Here is a 20,317-nt window from a genome sequence, read left to right as displayed (position 1 = left end):
TACATTAATAAAGGCAGCTATTTATTTCTTTGTTTTTACAAACCACTCTTTAAAATTTAGGGAAATGTAGGACATTTAGTGCAGGAATACACTTTGTTTCTAAATGGACATTAAAGGGACACTGAACCCAATTTTTTTTTATTTTGTGATTCAGATAGGGCATGCAATTTTAAGCAACTTTCTAATTTACTCCTATTATCAAATTCTCTTCATTCTCTTGGTATCTTTATTTGAAATGCAAGAATGTAAGTTTAATTGCCGACCCATTTTTGGTTGGATAAATTCACTTACCAATAAACAAGTGCTTTCCATGGTGCTGAACCAAAAAATAGCTTAGATGCCTTCTTTTTCAAATAAAGAAAGCAAGAGAACGAAGAAAAATTGATAATAGGAGTAAATTAGAAAGTTGCTTAAATTTGCATGCTTTATTTGAATCACAAAAGAAAAAAATTGGGTTCAGTGTCCCTTTAAACACTAAATAAATGCTAGATAGAATGATGCATTCAAAGAAAAGGTTAGTCAGAGAATAGCATGTACAGTAGATGTATTTTTTAAAGTTTCATTAGTTGTTTAAATATTGACACAATAAGTGTAAAGTTTTAGTGTCTATAAAACAATGGGAGCTGCCATGTTGTAACTTAGGTTACCTTCTCTGCTGTGGCCAATTAGGGACAGTTATAAATAGGTCACTAGAGTGTGCAGCCAATGGCTGTGTGGAATATAGCAGTGTTCTACACTTCCATTTCTAACCGGAACTTAAAAGCTCACAATTTCAGAATGTCTTAATATGCACATAAAGAAACATACAAAATAGTCTTCTGTCCTAATTGATTGAACATGGGGAGTAACCAAAATTAACACTTTTTATACTTGCACCTATTTACACCTTTGTATTGCTGCACATTGGTGTTAGATAAAATAGGATCATTAAACTCTATGGGGTAGATTTATTGTAGCGAATCATGTCCGCTCGACCTCGCTAAATGCAGACAGCATACGCTGTCTGCATTGCACAAGCATTTCTTGTGAAATGCTTGTGCAATGCCGCTCCCTCCACACTCGCTAGCAGGGGGTGTCAATCCTCCCAATGATTTTGTGGCGGAAAAGTTAAGGCGAGCCTGAAACGATGGGCGTAGAAAGCAGCATCCGCTGCTTAATAAATCTACCACTATGCATATGCCTTGAACATTGACTGCTGCAAGCATTTTCTTAAAATGACATAAAGAGAAATGATTTGTGACTGGTTCCAAATGTCTAAAAAGTGTCAAAATATCTGGTAAAATCAATATTTTGAATTTTCTTCTTGAAGTGCAAGTAAATTCTAGTAAATCTTTGAACACCGTTATAATAATCTGTTTGCTTTATTGTATTTAATGTGTCATTCTAGAGCCCGCTTCCATGGATTAAGGGACTAAAATGGGGAGAATATGTAGGGTCACCTAGTGCCCCCGACCCTAGCGTTTGCTTTAGTCAACCTCATGGAGAAAAGTTTGGCTCTTTACAAGCATTACCTACCAGAGCTATCTGTGGCTTATCATGGAAATTTTGCTTAATGATGATTTATAGCAAAGAACAAGGTAAGAATATCTCATTATTGTAACATTACCTTATTTACACTATATAGATCAGGTGTCGGCAACCTTGGCACCCCAGATGTTTTTTAACTACATTTCCCATGTTGCTGGGACACTCTTTAATGCTGAGACACTCTTTAGGCTGTCTGAGCATCATGGGAAATGTAGTTCCAAATCATCTGGGGTGCCAAGGTTCCTGACCCCTGCTCTAGATGATTACTTAAAATACACGTAATTGGTTGTCTCGTGTGGTTTTCATCAGGTGTTAGAAGCATGCACAGTACAGATATTCAGTGGTCAGCGATCCTTAGCTGGGGATATGCCGATAATATTTTAAGACTGAAAAGCAAGCAGAGTGAGCCACCAGTAAATTTCATACAGTGTTCTGCATTACATCAGGTATTTATAATTATATCTTTGTAAATTGTATTTCATATCTAAGGCTGAAGTTATCATTTATCGTTTCCTTCTGTGGTGTACAAGATAAGTACACATTAAAATGCATTTGTTACAAAAATAATTAATTAATAAAAAGGAGTAAATAAGAAAGTTGTTCAAAATCGTATGCTCTATAATGAACCATGAAAGAAAAAATGTGTGGTCTTATGTCCCTTAAAAGGAACACTAAAGTCAAAATTTAACTTTCATTATACCGATAGAGCATGCAGTTCTTAAAAGCTTTACAGTTTACTTAGATTATCAAAGTGTGTCTTCATGTGCACACTTTCTGAGGCACCCAGCTCCTACAGAGCATGTGCAAGAGTTCACAGTGTATACGTATATGAGTCTGTGATTAGCTGATGGCAGTCACATGATACAGGGACAGGGAGATGAAAGGAAATTTTGAAAAATACTGCTCATTTGAAATTAAGGTGTGTTTTTGCATTGTATTTTTAGTATGCATCTGTTTATTATGCAATTCTACTTTATGTAATGTTCCTTTAATTCCCCTTTGCTATTGCAAGGATTATAGCAGCACCTCACAACACACACCATGATAAAAAAAAGTGCTGTCACAGCTCAAGAATACATCAGTGATACAAAAGCTCAAAAAAATATAAAATAACTTTATTATTTCATCCTATGGCTTCATTTAGATACAGATGATGTTTTGAGATATAAATTAAACCCTTTTTTTTCTTTTATGATTCAGATAGAGAATATAGTTTTAAACAACGTTAAAATGTACTTCTATTTGAAAATGTTGAAAAGCATACCTAAGTAGGTTTAGGAGGTGAAAGCTAGTTGCTGATTGGTGCCTGCACATATGTCTCTTGTCATTGATCTACCGATGCGGTCAGCTAGCTTCCAGTAGTGCAGTGCTGCTCCTTTAATAAAGGACACCAAATTGATAATAGAAATAAATTGGAAAGCAGCTTAAAAATGTATGCCCTATCTGAATCATAAAATAAAAAATGGGGTTTCATGTCCCTTTAATCAAGTCTAATAAATAATATTTTTCTGATGATTTAAAAACCCCAGACAAGGAGTGCCAGAAAACATTATTGGCTCCCTTTTGCTATACCTGTGCATAGGATGTCATTGTGTCACCATCCTTGCACAAAGGCAACCTTCTTATTGTATAGTGAAGCAGGGGTCAAGTCCTACAAAAAAAAGTGTGGGAACTCACCAAGACTTCCACCCTTCTCCCTCACAATTAATAATGTTTTATATACACACACTTACATACACACACACACACACACTGTATGTATATGATCTATACACTTTGGTTAATAAAAGCAAATTAAATCCAATGAAGGGTTGAATCTTGCCTTTGGGTTTGAGATGTCTCCTCTGTCACAGAGTCTCACCCACTTAAGGTGGAATAGTCCTATTTCTGCTGAGGGGAGCCAAATAACCCCAGAGCAAGTCACACTGAAATGTAAGCATCATGTGTTCCACACAGTGCAGGGTGATCACACAACAGGACCATTGACAGGCTTGCATTAAGTGTTTTGTAGGAAATGTTACTGCCCTTTACTTGAGGATTTCACTATCACTCTAACCAGATTGTGCTCCAGGTCCTCCCACCAGCAGCAGCAGTGTTTACTGACGTGTTTCTGTCCTCTGTCCAGAGGCAACTTAGTTCCTCCTGCAAAAATAGTGCAGGAACTCCGTTCCCATGCGTTCCCGCCCGACTTTACCCTTGTAGTGAAGTCATGATGAGGGGCCAGACACACCTACTCATCTTTATAGCCAAGGCTCTAATCTGATAATATACCAGCATCATGGTCTGATGTGACAGACTAATTTTCTCACTGATCTAAATGCAGAGGGTATTTAACACACAAAAATAGTAATCGCCTAACTTATGTACTTACTGTAATATTGTTTTCTTTCATCAGATGGCGAGAGTCCACGAGTCATTACGTGTGGTCTTCTTTGCACACTTTTTCAAAGTTTTAGTACTTTGTGTATGCTTCTTATGAGGCTGCCTTTGGCAGGAAAGTTCTGTGGGCCATAGTGCCTAATCAGTAACATCCTTTATTCACTGTTTGTATCACCCCTATTTCATGGTTGTCCCTGCTCTGGTATTGATTCCCACACGTGATGATTTGTGGACTCTCACCATCGTATGAAAAGAAAACAAAATGTATGCATACCTGATGAGAAATTAATTTCTTTCATGGTGGTAAGAGTCCACAAGCCCCACCATTTATTTTTGTTCAGGTTGTGTCAGTATTTGTTTTTGCTAGCTGAACATATTGGATGAGCCAATAACAAGACATATATGCCCAGCCACCAATCAGCAGTTAGCTCCTAGTAGTGGATTACTGCTCCTAAGCCTACTTAATTATGGTTTTCAACCAAGGATATCAAGAGAACTAAGCAAATTAGATAATAGAAGTAAATTGGAAAGCTATTTAAAACTGCATGCTCTATATGAATCATGAAAGAACATTTTAATTTTGACTTTACTGTTCCTTTAAGGAGATTTGTACAACTCATATTACATTATTATTACTTATTGTCAATTTGTGTCAGCTGCCAAAGCAGTTACACACATGTGCAAGACTTTAGAAACCTGAAATATATATATATTCAGCAATGGGTAAAAATATCTCTGTAAGTAGCATTCAAAGCTGTAAATCATTTTATTGCTCAGTTCTCGGTCCATCAAACTATTCACTTCTTTTCTATTAGCTCCATAATGGGTTTTTTTTCATTCTCTTTAGTAGTTTAAAGAAACATTTTACCCATGCTGTGTATCTTATCCAATATTTATTTGGGCATCAAGCTAAAGAATGGTTTACAAAACTATTGTATTGTTGTTGAGTGTTTTCTTATTCTTTTTATATCAAAAGGTCACAAGTTGTGCTTGGGTTCCGGACAGTTGTCAGTTATTCACAGGCAGCAAATGTGGCGTCATCACAGCGTATCTGAACCGTTTCACAAACAGCACGGTATGTATACATGCATGACTTTCTTGTATACGTACTAGTTTTCACTATCAAACGTTGTGGTCTTTTTTTCTGTTTTATACCTTGCACTTAAAGGGATATTCCAGACAAAATTGGAATCCACATGGATGCATTTCAGTTTTGAATAGAAGCATTTTTTTTTAATATACAGTATATGTATTAGCAAAAATGCTTCCAATAAAAGCTATACCTGTTTCAAAAGTGTATTTAAGTATGCACCATGCACCAGGATTTTAAACACATCACTTGCTCAGAGAGCCTAAGGTGCTTATACCATCTGGTAATTACTCAGTGTGTTAATTGTTGACATGATACAAGTCCCACTGGTGCTCTGAGCAGTTGCAGTATTTAAAATGCTGGTGCACTGAGAATATCTAGTTATGCTTCACATGCAAGTGCAGAGAAAACTGTTAAAGGGACAGTCTACACCAGAATATTTATTGTTTTAAAACATAGATAATGCCTTTATTACCCATTCCCTAGATATGCATAACCAACACAGTTATATTAAAGGGACAGTATACTGTAAAATAGTTTTTCCTTCAATGTGTTTACAATTGCTTTTTTTACTAACTGCAGAGTAAAAAATGTATGCAAATTAGCTTTTTAAGGTTTATTTGTGTATATTAAAGCTCTTAATTTGTGTTTTGAAGCCACAACCTAATAAAATGGGTTGAGCTTGTAGATATAATCAGATCTCATTACTGTATCACATTGTGTACATATACCTGCTTCTTTATCTTATATCTGTCCATTAAACAATCACCAGTACTTGGAGAGAACAATAGAAAATCAACATTGTATTACCTTATCTCTGCTATATCCCACTGGGACCGTCATTTCTTCTGCTGTCTGTGTTTACAAAGCTTATCTATAGCTTGGACCTGCGGCCACAAACTTTCAGAATAGGTGGGGATACCACATGCTAAATCAACTATTTCAAATGCCAATATAAGGGTAAAGGAGCTACTTGTAAACAATTTAATACACTCCAGCAGGTTAAGTGGATAATTGGGAACAAATTAAAGGTGAGAAAAATTTTGAGTAAACTGTCCCTTTAACACACTTTTTACCTCTGTGATTATCTTGTATCTAAGCCTCTGCAAACTGCCCCCTTATTTCAGTTCTTTGGACAGACTTGCATTTTAGCCAATCAGTGCGGGCTCCTAGGAACTCCATGTGCGTGAGCACAGTGTTATCTATATGAAACACATGAACTAACACCCTCTAGTGGTGAAAAACTGTCAAAATGCCCTGAGCTAAGAGGCGGCCTTCAAGGGCTTTGAAATTATCATACGAACCTCCTAGATTTAGCTTTCAACTAAGAATACTAAGAGAACAAAGCAAAATTGGTGATAGAAGTAAATTGGAAAATTGTTTAAAATTACATGCCCTATCTGAATAAAGAAAGTTTGTTTTGGACTAGACTGTCCCTTTAATACTAAAACAGTAATAAATTTTATTAGAAGCATTTTGCCAATACATATATATTGTAAATATGTTTCTATCCAAATACGTATTTCATCTACGTGCATTTAAGTTTTGTCCGGAATGTCCTTTTAATAAACTGATAATTTAAAAGATTAATCTGTTTAGTGAAAAGTGAAATGCAAATAATTGAATTTAAGTATTAAAGGGATACTGAACCCAAATTTCATGATTCAGATAGAGCATGACATTTTAAGCAACTTTCTAATTTACTCCTATTATCAATTTTTCTTCGTTCTCTCGCTATCTTTATTTTAAAAGCAGGAATGTAAATCTTAGCAGCCAGCCCATTTTAGTTTCAGCACCATGGATAGTACTTGCTTATTGGAGGCTTACATTTATCCATCAATAAGCAAGCAAGCATAACCCAGGTTCTCAACCAAAAATGGGCCGGCTACTATGGATCACATTCCTGCTTTTTAAAGATAGCAAGAGAACAAAGAAAAATTGATAATAGGAATAAATTCACTATCTGAATAGTGAAAGAAAAAAATTGGGTTTAGTGTCCCTTTAAGTAGCAGCTTATTTACATTATTTATGTGTTAGATTTCTATTAGAAGCATTTTTTCCATTACCATTTTAGTGAAACTTTTTGCGTGGGGCATACACTGCATACATCCATATGCCTCCATGCACCTGTATCCACTGTGTAATACTGTGCCCACTCACAGTGCCAGTATTAATATGTTTTGCATGTGTATTGCAAAAAATGCTACTAGTCAAAAGTGCAATATCCGAAATGTGTATTTTCATTTTGATTATGATGTCACTTTAAGTTAGCTAACTTAATTCCAATATGGTTATGTAAAAATGAAGTATTACACAGAGGACTAGATGTTTCAGAACTCATCGCGACTACCAGCTCCATCTGCAATATCTGGGACGTCCCTTATAGCATTGATTAATTAAAGGAAAATGTTGCATTCAAACTATTAAAGGAATATGAAACCCATTTTTCTTCCTTTTATGATTCAGATAGAGCAAGCAATTTTAAGCAACTTTTTAATTTACTCCTATTATCAATTTTTCTTCATTACTTAGGTGCTAAACCAAATATGGGCCGGCTCCTAAGCTTTTACAGTCCTGCTTTTTCAAATAAAGATACTAAGAGAACGAAGAAAAATTGATAAGAGGAGTAAATTAGAAAGTTGCTTAAAATTGCAAGCCCTATCTGAATAAAGAAAGAAAAAAGTTGGGTTTCATATCCCTTTAAATGATATGATTTTTTTTTATTATATACAAAGTAAAATGAGTTATAAAGCCATTAAAGTGATGGTAACCCCAAGCATATAACAAACGCTAGGATTTACCATCATTAAAATAAATATGACTTTCTTTCACCGTTTTGTAAATAACAGCGTTACCCTCACCCTAGCTGTTAGAAAAGCATATCGTTTTCACATCGACTGCGGCCGCCCACGGCACATTGCTTTCTTCAATGAGGTGACGTTTCCACCTCTAGACCAATAGCCATGCCTGTCAGCTGACATCCTAGCACGGCTAAAGGTCTAAACGTCACCTCATTGGAGAAGAGCGCTGTGCTGTGGGCGGCCGGAGGCGCTGTGTTAGCGGTCTACTTTCCTAACATATAGAGTGAGTGTAACGCTGTTTTATTTACAAAACGATGAGAGAAACTCATGTTTATTTTTAGTGACAGTTGTCTTCACAATCCCCTGTCATTTGCTGCGTTTCATAGATTGATTATTTTCTACTAGAAGCAACTTTCAGAGAAGCCATTAGTTAGCCCACATTCCTAAAGGATACAGGAATGACTGATTCTGCATGATTGCAGACCCATCAATATTTAATAAATCCATTACAGATAGATGGATAGATAGATAGATAGATAGATAGATGTAACACAAATTTAGAAACGTAGAGAAATATATTAATATATTATTTTTTAATTGACTCATTGAGATGTCCAATAAACAACAATTTATTCGATTTATTAATTGCTAATACAATAAAACCGTGTCTAATTTATTTTCTCTAGCCACTTGAGATTGAAGTAGAGTCACAGGCACATCTCTACGGACATACTGCTGAGATCACAAGCTTGTTTGTTTGCAAACCGTACAGCATACTGATTAGCGTGAGCAAGGATGGAACATGCATTCTGTGGGACTTAAACAGGTATGATATGTTAATTAGTTTGAAAATGGCTTGTTTTGGTTTGGGTTTTTTTTTGCTTCCTTTCAATTAGTTTCTTTATATATATATATAATTTTACAGGCTATGCTATGTGCAGAGTCTTGCAGGCCACAAAAGCCCTGTTACTGCTGTATCTGCAAGCGAGACAACAGGAGATATTGCCACTGTTTGTGACTCAGGTAAGCGACCAGCAAAAAAGCTTTATATAATCAAGCATTAAAGGTCAGATCATTTTGTCTAGGGGATTTATCACAATAGATAGAAAAAAAAAATGTATCAAATGATTTATCTACAGAAATCCCCATAGACTTTAAAGGGACATTCCAGTCAAAATTTAAATGCACGTATATGAATTACGTGTTTGTATAGAAACATATTTGCAATATATATGTATTGGCAAAGATGCTTCTAGTAAAAGTTAATGCTGTTTTAGTGTTAACATTTTTCTCTGCACGTGCATGTGAAGCATAGCTAGATATTCTCAGTGCACCAGCATTTCAAATACTGCAGCTGCTCAGAGTGCCAGTGGGGCTTGTAATCATGTAAGCAATTAACAAATTGAGTCATTACCAGATGGTACAAACACCTTAGGCTTTCTGTGCTGTGTCTAAAATGCTGGTGAACTGTGCATACTTAAATACACTGTTGAAACAACTATAGCTTTTATTAGAAGCATTTTTACTAATACATGTATATTACAAAAGGGCTTCTATTCAAAACTGAACTGCATCCACAAGAATAACAATTATGGCTGGAATGTCCCTTTAATAGCGTTTTGTTTTTGTTTGTTTTTTAAATAGAAAATCATTAGATACATTTTCTTAAAAATCCCTAGAAATATTATTTAAATATGGAAATTGAGTACAATTTTTGCAACTATAATACCATTAAAATAAAACATATTTATGTATTTATTTTTTTAACATTGTATTATTTCTAATAAAAAAAAAAAACCTCTGCAAACTGCCCCTTATTTCAGTTCTTTTGATAGACTTGTATTTTAGCCAATCAGTGTGGGCTCCTAGGAACTCCACGTGCGTGAGCACAGTGTTATCTATATGAAACACATGAACTAACACCCTCTAGTGGTGAAAAACTGTCAAAATGCCCTGAGCTAAGAGGCGGCCTTCAAAGGCTTAGAAATTAGCATATGAACCTCCTAGATTTAGGTTTCAACTAAGAATACCAAGAGAACAAAGCAAAGTTGGTGGTAGAAGTAAATTGGAAAATTGTTTAAAATGACATGCCCCATCTGAATAATGAACGTTTGTTTTGGACTAGACTGTCCCTTTAAAGAGTAATCCCAGGCAAGCTCAGGAGCGTGCATGTGTCTTCAGCCATCTGGCAGCAGTGTTTACAACATTGTTTACTGCAGTGTTATACATAGTTGCAAATACTGCTGCCATAGAATGCTAAAGAAGTGCACACTCCTAAGCTCCTATCAGACTTTCTAGGATTACTCTTCAAGAGAACATAGCAAATTTAATCATATAAATAAATTAGAAAGTTGATTACAATTGCATGCTCTATCTGAATCATCAATACTTATGTAACTGTCACTTTAAATTGGATAAGGAATAGAATGACCTATGAAGTCCTTTTTTTATCATTTTAAAATTATTTTAATAGCTGTATTGGTCTTTACTGTTATAATTCAGTGCACAAAACAGTAAAGACCAATATTGCTATAAAAATAAGTTTTACTATAGTTTCATACAATTTCAACCAATGTGTCCATCAGAGTCAATCAGTGTGTCAAAACAACCATCCAAAGAGTTCAAGGAATTTAAGATTAAAGTAAAAAGAACAAGCAGAGCAGTGGGTTGTCTTATGCAGCCAATCAAGACATAGCTCTAACAGGACAGCCCTGCTTAGTTTAAACGGATATTAAACTGTGCTCCTATAGAAAAAACAAATATGTTAAAATCAAAGTAAAGAGGGGGCGGAGCCAACAGCTGAGCAGAGAAGACGTGTTTCAGAGAGCTCCTGCTGAAGCTTCTATAAAACAACGGCAAATTGCAGCTTTATTAATGTAATTTGCCCCAAATAATTACTTCTGACCAAGCAGGATTATCTCTACACTATTTGAAAGTTACTTTGCTGAACTTATACATCAGTCTTTTGTCATACTAGACTTCTACATTTGGAGCACACGCAGGGCTGTGAGGCCTACTAAAACTACGGAGGTCATAGATTAACTAATGGATGTATGCTCTAAATCCGTTTGCTACCTCCACTATCCTGCTACAGACATCTAGCTCTTACCCAACGTCTCACAAACTACAAAATTCTACTTTATTGTTTTGACAACCTGCAGTCTAGCACACTCGGCTTGCGGAGGCCATGCTGTGAGAAACGCCATCTTGCAGGAGCTACCTCTCAGCTACAAGCTTGTTTCGCTAGCAATACACCACCAACTTTAACGTCTCACCATGGAGGATCTTTATATTGAGATCAAAGCTATGCTGCAGAGCTTGGATCTCCAGATGACATCTCACTTCTACAGCCTAAGATCAGTGATTAGAAGCGATCAGAAATGCAGGGAAAGGCCCGCTGCTGAATTGATTGGGACTGGGGATGTCGCACGAGTACTTCCAAAACCAAGCCCTGCGCAACATAAGGAGAGGATAGCGCCGATAATCCAAGCGCTTATGCCCACTTATCCCTCGACCTCCCCTGCCTCAAAAGAGCCTGACTCCCTAAAGGAAGGTGATCTGAGTGACATGGATGTCGATACACAGCTGCTAGTGGAGGCAGATGAGGTTGGATATCAGATGCCGCAAGCGGATCTGCATGGTGACTTAGTGTCAATTAGATCCCTCCTAACACAAACACATACCTTGCAGTTGCTGAGTCCGGTATGCATTGTGGTGACTCAACTTCCAGAAACCTGCTTGCTGCTAATGGGTAATCATTGTGACCGCTACAGCGTGAGAAGCTGGAAACATACCTATTGGGACTCTTTACTTTCCGACAACGTCGGCAGACAGCTTGTAACAGCTCAGGACATGCCCTATTTTCCAATGCTCCCTGTCCTGCACCGGTTATTGCACTCACTGCATTATTTAACGCTCCTACGAAGGGGTATTGGCTGAATCACTCCCCTGCCTTTAATGGGACTTGCTGGTTACGCTACAGAACTGGCATGGGCTATCTATTCCCACTACCTAGTTTATCTAATATGTGACACTCGAGTTAACTCTTTCAGGGCTGCCCTCCATGATGTAGATTGCTCTCTGTTTGTATATGTATAATCCCAGTTCATATTATTTTGTTTGATGTTCACATTGATGCTCTTTTACACATCCATATACATTCTGTATTTAATTTGCCTTCAGAACAGTGAGGCTATTCTCAATGGTACTTTTCTAGCTTAAAAGCTCACAAAAGTTTTTATTCCCTATTAGTAAGCTACCTTGTTCAATTATACTATGTTATAGTTTAATCATACTGCACTAGCTGAAACTATTTATGTGGTAGTTTTAGACATATGTTTTTATAGTGGAACTTTACATTGCACTGCAATTATATACTTTATCTACATGTGTGTCAATGTTCAGGGCAACGCTATTATTATTAAAAGGTACTAGATAGCCTATAAAGGTACTACACTATATTCTACCTCCCATATGGCTCAACAACAATTGCATATGCTACCAAGCCAATCTAGTACAGCTTTTGTGATTAGGGCTTTTTAGAGATTAGCAGTTAACTATGGACAATATGAATGTCTATCTGTGTGCACTACAGTTTATATACAAGCTTCTTCTTATACTGATACACACATGTTGCAATTGTGCCCTTAGGAACACCTTAACCCTATATTTTTATAATGAAACTTATGCTAAATAGAGCGGTCCTTCCTCTTAAGGCCATTGCCCTTTCTTTCTAATAGGCTGATATAACTTACTTGAATAATAAGGAACCCTGTGTTTTTTTTAATGCTATACATCCTAACTCCCTAGTCCATTATTATACTTTTATCACCTAGCGTTACATTGCCCTTTGTATTAGTCTTCTGTTTCCCCTGTTGTATGACAGCCTGTTGAAAGTCCTGTCATTCCTTGGTGGAGTCTGCTGTGATCTCTAAAAGGACATGCCTGCACTCAGCCTAAGCATATCTCTTTCTCTATATAGCTAATAGGGATTAGTGAAGTTTATTAGTTAAATGTTTTTAGCCTAACCTAACATGACTCTAAGTTATCTTAATATGCCTCAACTAACTCTCTCCATTATTAATTATGTGTAGTAGTTAGTGCTCAGTTAATAATGAGAAGTAGGTGCTGCTTATAGTATATATGTTATATGAGACTGCAAATTGTTCTAGGTAAGATTTATGGTATGAAATTTTTATTGTTTGGGTTTGTTTAACCAGGCTTACCTATAGTTCACCAATAGTTTATATACTCATGGAGGTAAGCATACCGTCTAAACATGTTGTAAACATTAATAGCATTTATTTAGATCAAGTCATATTAACCAGTTATAACAGGAAGACTAGGCCTCCCTTGCTTAGACACACCTCTATTTATTGCAATAAGGTTGTCTTTTACCTATGATTATAAAGCATCATACATTTAGTATAATTCTAAAATACTCCCGAATAATGCCCCGTAGTGGTAAACTTTGAACTACCTTGACCGTCTGGTCCCATATAAATACCTCTTGGGACACTTGGTTTATATTTTGTATTAAAAGCTTTCCTGGAGGGGAGAACTCTAATATTCACGATAGCCTGAAATAAATCTATGGTCAGCTTGTTGCTTATAAGTTAACCCAGCATTCTGTACAATGCCCTACTAGTTCCTATATATATGGCTCCGCCCCCCCACCCTTTTCCCTATGCGTATAGCGGTGCTTACCCGCTGAATATCCCCCACCCCCCTATTTACTTCGGCCCAAGAGTGGCTGATATTCATGTTAACCCTCCACAGGCTGATATTTTGGTCTTAGGTAAAATACTATTAGAATGTGGAGCTCATACGCTGACAATATATTATAAAATGAAGTTTTATTTAATCTCGCCCAAGATACAGTCTATCTTCAAAACCAGATTTCAAATTGTTTTTTCTCTTGCTATATATGCCTATTGCTTTCTCAACAATACCTATGTATAGACAATGTATTAATCTCTTTGTTGTAACTTTGGCCTTTGGGCGAGTTCTTGTTGTGATGATATATGTCTTAACTTCAATAAAAAAAAAATTTCAAAAAAAAAATCAAAGTAAAGATGAAAAATGCAGCAAACAACTTGTCGCAAAATGAGCACTTCAAATTTCTCATTGTAACTGCCCTATGTTAGATAAGTGGTTAAATTGTATGCTTTATCTGACAGAAAAAAGTTTGGCTGTCATGCCCCGTAAATCCACGTAATGCTGATTGTATCTGTTTTAGATAGTGAGTTATTTTGGCTAAAGTAGGGAAGTATTTAGGGTCTGGAGGCACCAGTTATCAAACATTGCACCTTCTCAGAGAGTAAGCAGTAGATTGTATAACAAAAATGAAGTCTTCATAGACACAATACACACCTCCAACAGCTCTCTGAGCTTGCGTACTAACTTACAGCAGTTGTTAAACACAGGGCCAGATCTAAAGCTCTCCATTCAGGCAAGACAGGGATGGGTAGTCAGGGGAGGCAGAGCCTCACCTGTCATGAAAAAAAAAATTATGTTAAAGTAAAATACAATTTGAATAACTTAACACATTTTCTGACTTTAGCTGCTATAAATCCAATGAGTACATATTACTGTGCATCTATATATACAGTATAGCTATTTTTTCTTTTCTTGTGTTTCTCTGTGTCTGTGTGGGTGTTTGTGTCTTTGAGTGTGTGTGTGTGTGTCTCAGGAGTGTTTCTGTGTGTCTGAGTTTTCTTTGTGTGTGTCAGGGTTTTTTCCCTGATCTGTTTGCCATGTGCTGCTGGCAGCCATTTTACTCACCTCTCTTGCTGACTCTGGTGCATACTGTGTGATGCTGCTCATTTCCTGCACGCCCTCTTATGGCCAGACTGGTGAACATCATCCGTGTGAGACAGGATGCAGTCTCAGAATTGTGATTCATCACTTATTATTTAAAGGGCCTCTATTCAGTATGCTTTGCCCTTGCGTTGTCTCAGACCTGTTTGTGAGAGCTCCTGTGTATTACCTGGCTGTCTGACGTCCCTCCTGGTTCCTGATCCCTGGCTTGTTCCTGACTCTGCTGCTCTCCTTGTTCCTGATTCCGGCTCGTCTAACTATTCGCTTTGGCTCCTGACTCGGCTCGTCTGACTACCAGTTCTGGTTTTGACTCCTGGCTTGTTATTTGACTTGTGGACTTTTTATTATTTTTTGCTATTAATGAAGGTGTGATTATTTTTGCACTTCTTGTCTCAGTCTGATTCCTGGCACCCTGACATTACGCAAGGGCCATGAATCCTGATGGTGCTAATAATCCACCTTTACCTGCCATAATTTCCAGGATGGATGAACAGGATCACTGCTTGGATCAATTTGCACTAGCCCTGCAAACCCTGCTGACTCGCACTGCACATTTGGACCAAAGTGTCCCGCAAGTTATGGCTGCTCCAGTTTCCGCTGCTACACCTAGTCCTACCAGGAGCATGTCCGGTTCTGCACCTCTACCTCAGCGATATGGAGGCGATCCTAATCAGTGCAGAGGGTTTTTGAACCAGGTGGGCATTTACTTTCAGATGTTACCTCAGGCGTTTCCCATAGCTCTTGCCTGGGCTAATCCCTTGTTGGAGACTAATAAACCTGTGATTTTAAATTACCCTGAATTTGTGGCCTCCTTTCGAAGGGTATTTGATGTTCCGGCTCGCTCTTCCTCTGCTGCTAAATGACTCATGTCTATTCAGCAAGGTACAAGATCTGTTGCTCAGTATGCCATTGAGTTCCGTACACTTGCCGCAGAGGTAGGTTAGAACAATGAAGCCCTTGTTGCCGCCTTCTTTCATGGGCTCTCTGATGCGATTAAAGACGAAGTTGCTGCCAGAGATTTACCAGAAGATCTTGAGGCATTGGTGTCTTTTTTGATCCTAATTGACATCAGACTAAGTGAGAGGCCCTCTTTCAAGGAGCGCTTGCGGAAGCCTCCTGTTCTGTTATCTCCTACGTGTTCGTTCCCACCCATGCCTCCCTCTCCTCCCATGCCTCCTGGTCCCGAGTCACCAGGTACTGCTGAGCCGATGCAGTTGGGATTCAGGCTTCTCTTCGCGGTGGAGAGGGCCTTTAGGAGGAGGGAGGGGCTCTGCCTCTATTGTGGGTTACAGGGCCACCTTTTGAAGTCTTGCTCTACACGGCCGGGAAACGCTCACACCTAAGGTCCTGTCGGGGGCAGACCTTGGGTGGTTTATCCTCATCCCCGGAACCGCTAAAGGAGAAACCTTTGGTCACGGTTGTCCTTTCCTGGGTGGACTCCTCCATAGTCATCCAGGCTCTTGTTGACTCCGGTGCTGCGGGCTATTTCATTGACAGTGCTTTTGTATCAAAGCACTCCATTCCTGTTTTGCCTCGGTCCGTTCCGCTTGCTATTGAGGCCACTGATGGCAGGCCCTTTTAGCCCACACTCGTTACTCACGAAACTGCCCCGTTATCCATGGCTGTTGGGGCTCTCCATTTTGAAACCCTCCAGTTCCAGGTGATAAACTCTCCACATTTTCCACTTATTCTGGGTTATCCCTGGCTCCAAAAGCACAATCCCAGTCTCGACTGGCGCAGGTCCGAAATTTTGTCGTGGTCTCCTCAATGTATTTCTACTTGTCTTCGGAAACCAGTTAAAGTCTTGTGCACGTCTTCGGTATCTCAATTGCCATAGGAGTACAGAGAGTTCCTTGACGTTTTTGACAAGGTGCGTGCCGGTACGTTGCCTCCTCACCGGTCTTACGATTGTGCCATAGACCTGCAACCCGGAGCCATTCCTCCTCAGGGCCGGGTTTATCTGTTGCAGAGAATTGTGCTATGGAGGAGTATGTTGCCGATGCTCTGTCGCGGGGGATCATCGGCAAATCCTGCTCTCCTGCAGGGGCTGGCTTCTTTTTTGTGAAGAAAAAGGGTGGCGAGTTAAGACCATGCATTGATTATAGGGGTCTTAATCGTCTTACCATTAAGAATGCTTACCCTATTCCGCTCATTATGGAACTCTTTGACCACCTTAAGGGAGCTACGGTCTTTACTATACTTGATTTGAGAGGAGCGTACAATCTCATTAGGATCAAGGAAGGCCACGAATGGAAAACAGCATTTAACACCAGGAGCGGGCATTATGAGTATCTTGTAATGCCCTGTTTTCCAGGAATTTATTAATGATGTCCTACGAGATATGTTGCAACAGTGTGTTGTGGTGTTCTTAGACGACATCCTCATACACTCACCCACACTTGAGGCTCATCGTTCTGATGTTACACGGGTTTGTGACTACGTGAGAACGGCCTGTTTTGTAAACTCGAGAAATGTGAGTTCCATCAGACTCAAGTAACCTTCCTAGGTTATGTTATCTCGGTTGCAGGGTTCTCCATGGATCCTGACAAGTTATCTGCAGTTCTGCAGTGGCCTCGCCCAGTTGGTCTTCGGTCTATTCAACGTTTTTTGGGGTTTATTAAAAACTTTTCTTCCTTGGTCAAACCTATCACAGACATGACCCGTAAAGAGAATGATCCACTCCATTGGTCACCTACTGCCATTTAGGCCTTTGATAGTCTTAAGACTGCCTTTGCTGCGTTCCAGTTCTGGCTCATCCTAACCCTGTCCTGCCTTTCGTTCTTGAGGTCGATGCGTCTGAGACTGGACTAGGTGCCCTCTTGTCTCAACGTCCTACGCCTGACAGTTCCTTACATCCGTGTGGTTTCTTCTCTAAGAAATTGTCTCCAGCGGAGTGCAATTATGAAATTGGCGACAGGGAATTACTGGCCATAATTTTGGCACTCAAGGAATGGAGGCGTCTTCTCGATGGTACTAGCGTGCCACTGCTCATTCTTACTGACCACAAGAATTTAACTTATCTATGTGAAGCAAAACGTTTGTCGCCCCAACAGGCCAGATGGGCGCTATTTTTGTCTTGGTTTAATTATGTGGTCTCCTACCTGCCTGGTAGTAAGAATGTTAGGGCTGATGCCCCCTCTCGACAATTTTCGCCTCTGTCCAAGGAGGAGTCTGTACCTACTCCAGTTATACCTCCTGACCATATTTTGGCTACCATACGTACTAATTTGACTTCTCCCTTGGGGGAGGAAATCCTGGCTGCACAAACCAATGCACCTCCTGAGAAACCTAGTGGTAAGTGTTTTGTTCCTGAGAATCTTCGAACTAAACTTTTGCACACTTACCACCCACTATCCTAAAGCTGCTGGTCACCCAGGCAAGAACCAAATGATTTGGTCTGTCACTCGACAATTCTGGTGGCCAGCTCTTCGTTCTGATGTTGCTGCGTATGTTGCCTCCTGCTCAGTTTGTGCACAGAATAAGACTCCTCGACATCTTCCTGTGGGTCTACTTCAACCTATTGCTAATGGTGAGAGTCCTTGGACACATCTTTCCATGGACTTCATTGTCGAGCTCCCTGTTTCCAATGGCAATACTGTTATCCTTATGGTTGTTGACCGTTTTTCTAAAATGTCACATTGCATTCCCTTGAAGAAGTTGCCTACCGCTCAGGAGCTTGCTTCAATTTTTGCCCGGGAGGTCTTACGTTTACATGGGTTAGGTTACCCAAGGAGATAGTGTCGGACCGGGGTAGCCAGTTTGTCTCCAGATTTTGGCGTTCCTTTTGTGCTCAAATGGGCATCCAGCTTTCCTTCTCCTCGGCATATCACCCTCAATCCAATGGGGCTGCGGAACGGTTTAATCAAGCTCTGGAACAGTTCCTCCGTTGCTATGTCTCAGATCACCACAATAATTGGTCTGAACTGTTACCTTGGGCAGAGTTTGCTCGTAATAGTGCTATTAATGCTTCCTCCAAGTTATCCCCGTTCATGGCGAATTATGGGTTTCAACCATCCTTGTTGCCCGATTCATTCATGTCTCAGGGTATTTCGGCTTTGGAGGAGCATCTCCGGCAACTCTGTTCCACGTGGGTGCAGATTCAGGATTGCCTTCATCGTTCTATGCAGCGCCTTAAGTTCCAGGATGATCGTAGGCGTCTGCTCGCGCCTTTCTACCAGGTTGGTGAGAGAGTTTTGCTGTCCTCCCGCAACTTGAACCTTCATGTGTCCTTCCAATAAGCTGGCTTCCTGTTATGTTGGTCCTTTTCGAATACTCCGACTGGTCAATCCCTGTGGCCTATGCTCTTGACCTTCCTCCTGCAATGCGCATCTCCAATGTTTTTCATGTCTCCCTCTTGAAACCATTGGTTTGTAATCGGTTTACCACTGTGTTGCCTCGTCCCCGCCCTATCTTTGTTGACAACCATGAGGAGTATGAGGTCAGCAGCATAATTGACTCTCGTATGTCCAGGGGCCGCGTACAGTATTTGGTTCACTGGAGGGGCTACGGTCCGGAGGAGCATTCATGGGTTCCCTCCTTTGATATTCATGCTCCCGCCCTCCTCCGTGCCTTCCATGCCCGTTTCCCCAATAAGCCTTTTGTCCTCCCGCAGGGGAGGGGTCGTTGAGGGGAGGGTACTGTCAGGGTTTTTTCCCTGATCTGTTTGCCATGTGCTGCTGGCAGCCATTTTACTCACCTCTCTTGCTGACTCTGGTGCATACTGTGTGATGCTGCTCATTTCCTGCACGCCCTCTTATGGCCATACTGGTGAACATCATCCATGTGAGACAGGATGCAGTCTCAGAATTGTGATGTCATCACTTATTATTTAAAGGGCCTCTGTTCAGTATGCTTTGCCCTTGCGTTGTCTCAGACCTGTTTCTGAGAGCTCCTGTGTATTACCTGGCTGTCTGACGTCCCTCCTGGTTCCTGATCCATGGCTTGTTCCTGACTCTGCTGTTCTCCTTGTTCCTGATTCCGGCTCGTCTGACTATTCGATTTGGCTCCTGACTCGGCTCGTCTAACTACCAGTTCTGGTTTTGATTCCTGGCTTGTTATTTGACTTGTGGACTTTTTATTATTTTTTGCTATTAATAAAGGTGTGATTATTTTTGCACTTCTTGTCTCAGTCTGATTCCTGGCGCCCTAACAGTGTGTGTGTGTGTGTCTTTCTGTGAGTGTTTTGTGTCTTTGAATGTGTGTGTGTGTGTGTGTCTCAGGAGTGTATATGTGTGTTTTAATTTTCTTTGAGTGTGTCTGAGTATTTCTGAGTGTCTGTTGGTACATGTTTTTGTGTGTCTGAGTATTTCTCTGTGTCTGTGAGTTTGTGTGCACCTTTGAATGTTTGTTTGTGTGTGTCTGTGTTTTTCTGCAGACTAGCCATTGACATTTAAATCATTTTAGAAACACAAATATTTGACTGAAAGATGCTCATCTCACAATGTATTTTTCTGGGTGTAAAGTAGAGTCTCCTACATTGCAATATAAGGTCTAAAAAAAAAAATCTAAGGATTTTGCATTATTTCTCTCCATAATAGCGAAATTCTTTAGACTTACAGAGTTGCTAGTGCTTGACAGTACATGGTCTAACGAATTACAGCATGTATATATATTTATTTATTTTTTATTAAAAAACAATAAATTAAGGGGAACTGTATATTTAGCAAAAAATTATAATATGGGTAAATTTAATTCAGAGGTG

At 39.4% G+C, this 20,317-nt stretch overlaps 1 protein-coding gene across 2 annotated transcripts in view; it reads left to right on the top strand.

Moving 5' to 3' along the window:
• Nucleotides 1–20,317, top strand: part of LYST (lysosomal trafficking regulator) — a 606,044-nt gene that overhangs the window by 525,463 nt on the left and 60,264 nt on the right. For both annotated transcript variants that reach the window (XM_053711082.1, XM_053711081.1), the window contains 5 exons: nt 1,388–1,577; nt 1,837–1,973; nt 4,883–4,981; nt 8,484–8,623; nt 8,723–8,820. In XM_053711082.1, coding sequence (XP_053567057.1) covers nt 1,388–1,577; nt 1,837–1,973; nt 4,883–4,981; nt 8,484–8,623; nt 8,723–8,820 — 664 coding nt within the window. The remainder of the gene's footprint in view (nt 1–1,387; nt 1,578–1,836; nt 1,974–4,882; nt 4,982–8,483; nt 8,624–8,722; nt 8,821–20,317) is intronic.

The sequence above is a fragment of the Bombina bombina genome, chromosome 4 (assembly GCF_027579735.1).
Source record: "Bombina bombina isolate aBomBom1 chromosome 4, aBomBom1.pri, whole genome shotgun sequence".
In the NCBI taxonomy this organism is placed as follows: Eukaryota; Metazoa; Chordata; class Amphibia; order Anura; family Bombinatoridae; genus Bombina; species Bombina bombina.
Note: the sequence above shows the minus strand (reverse complement) of the source record. Positions and strands in the feature narration are given on the sequence as shown.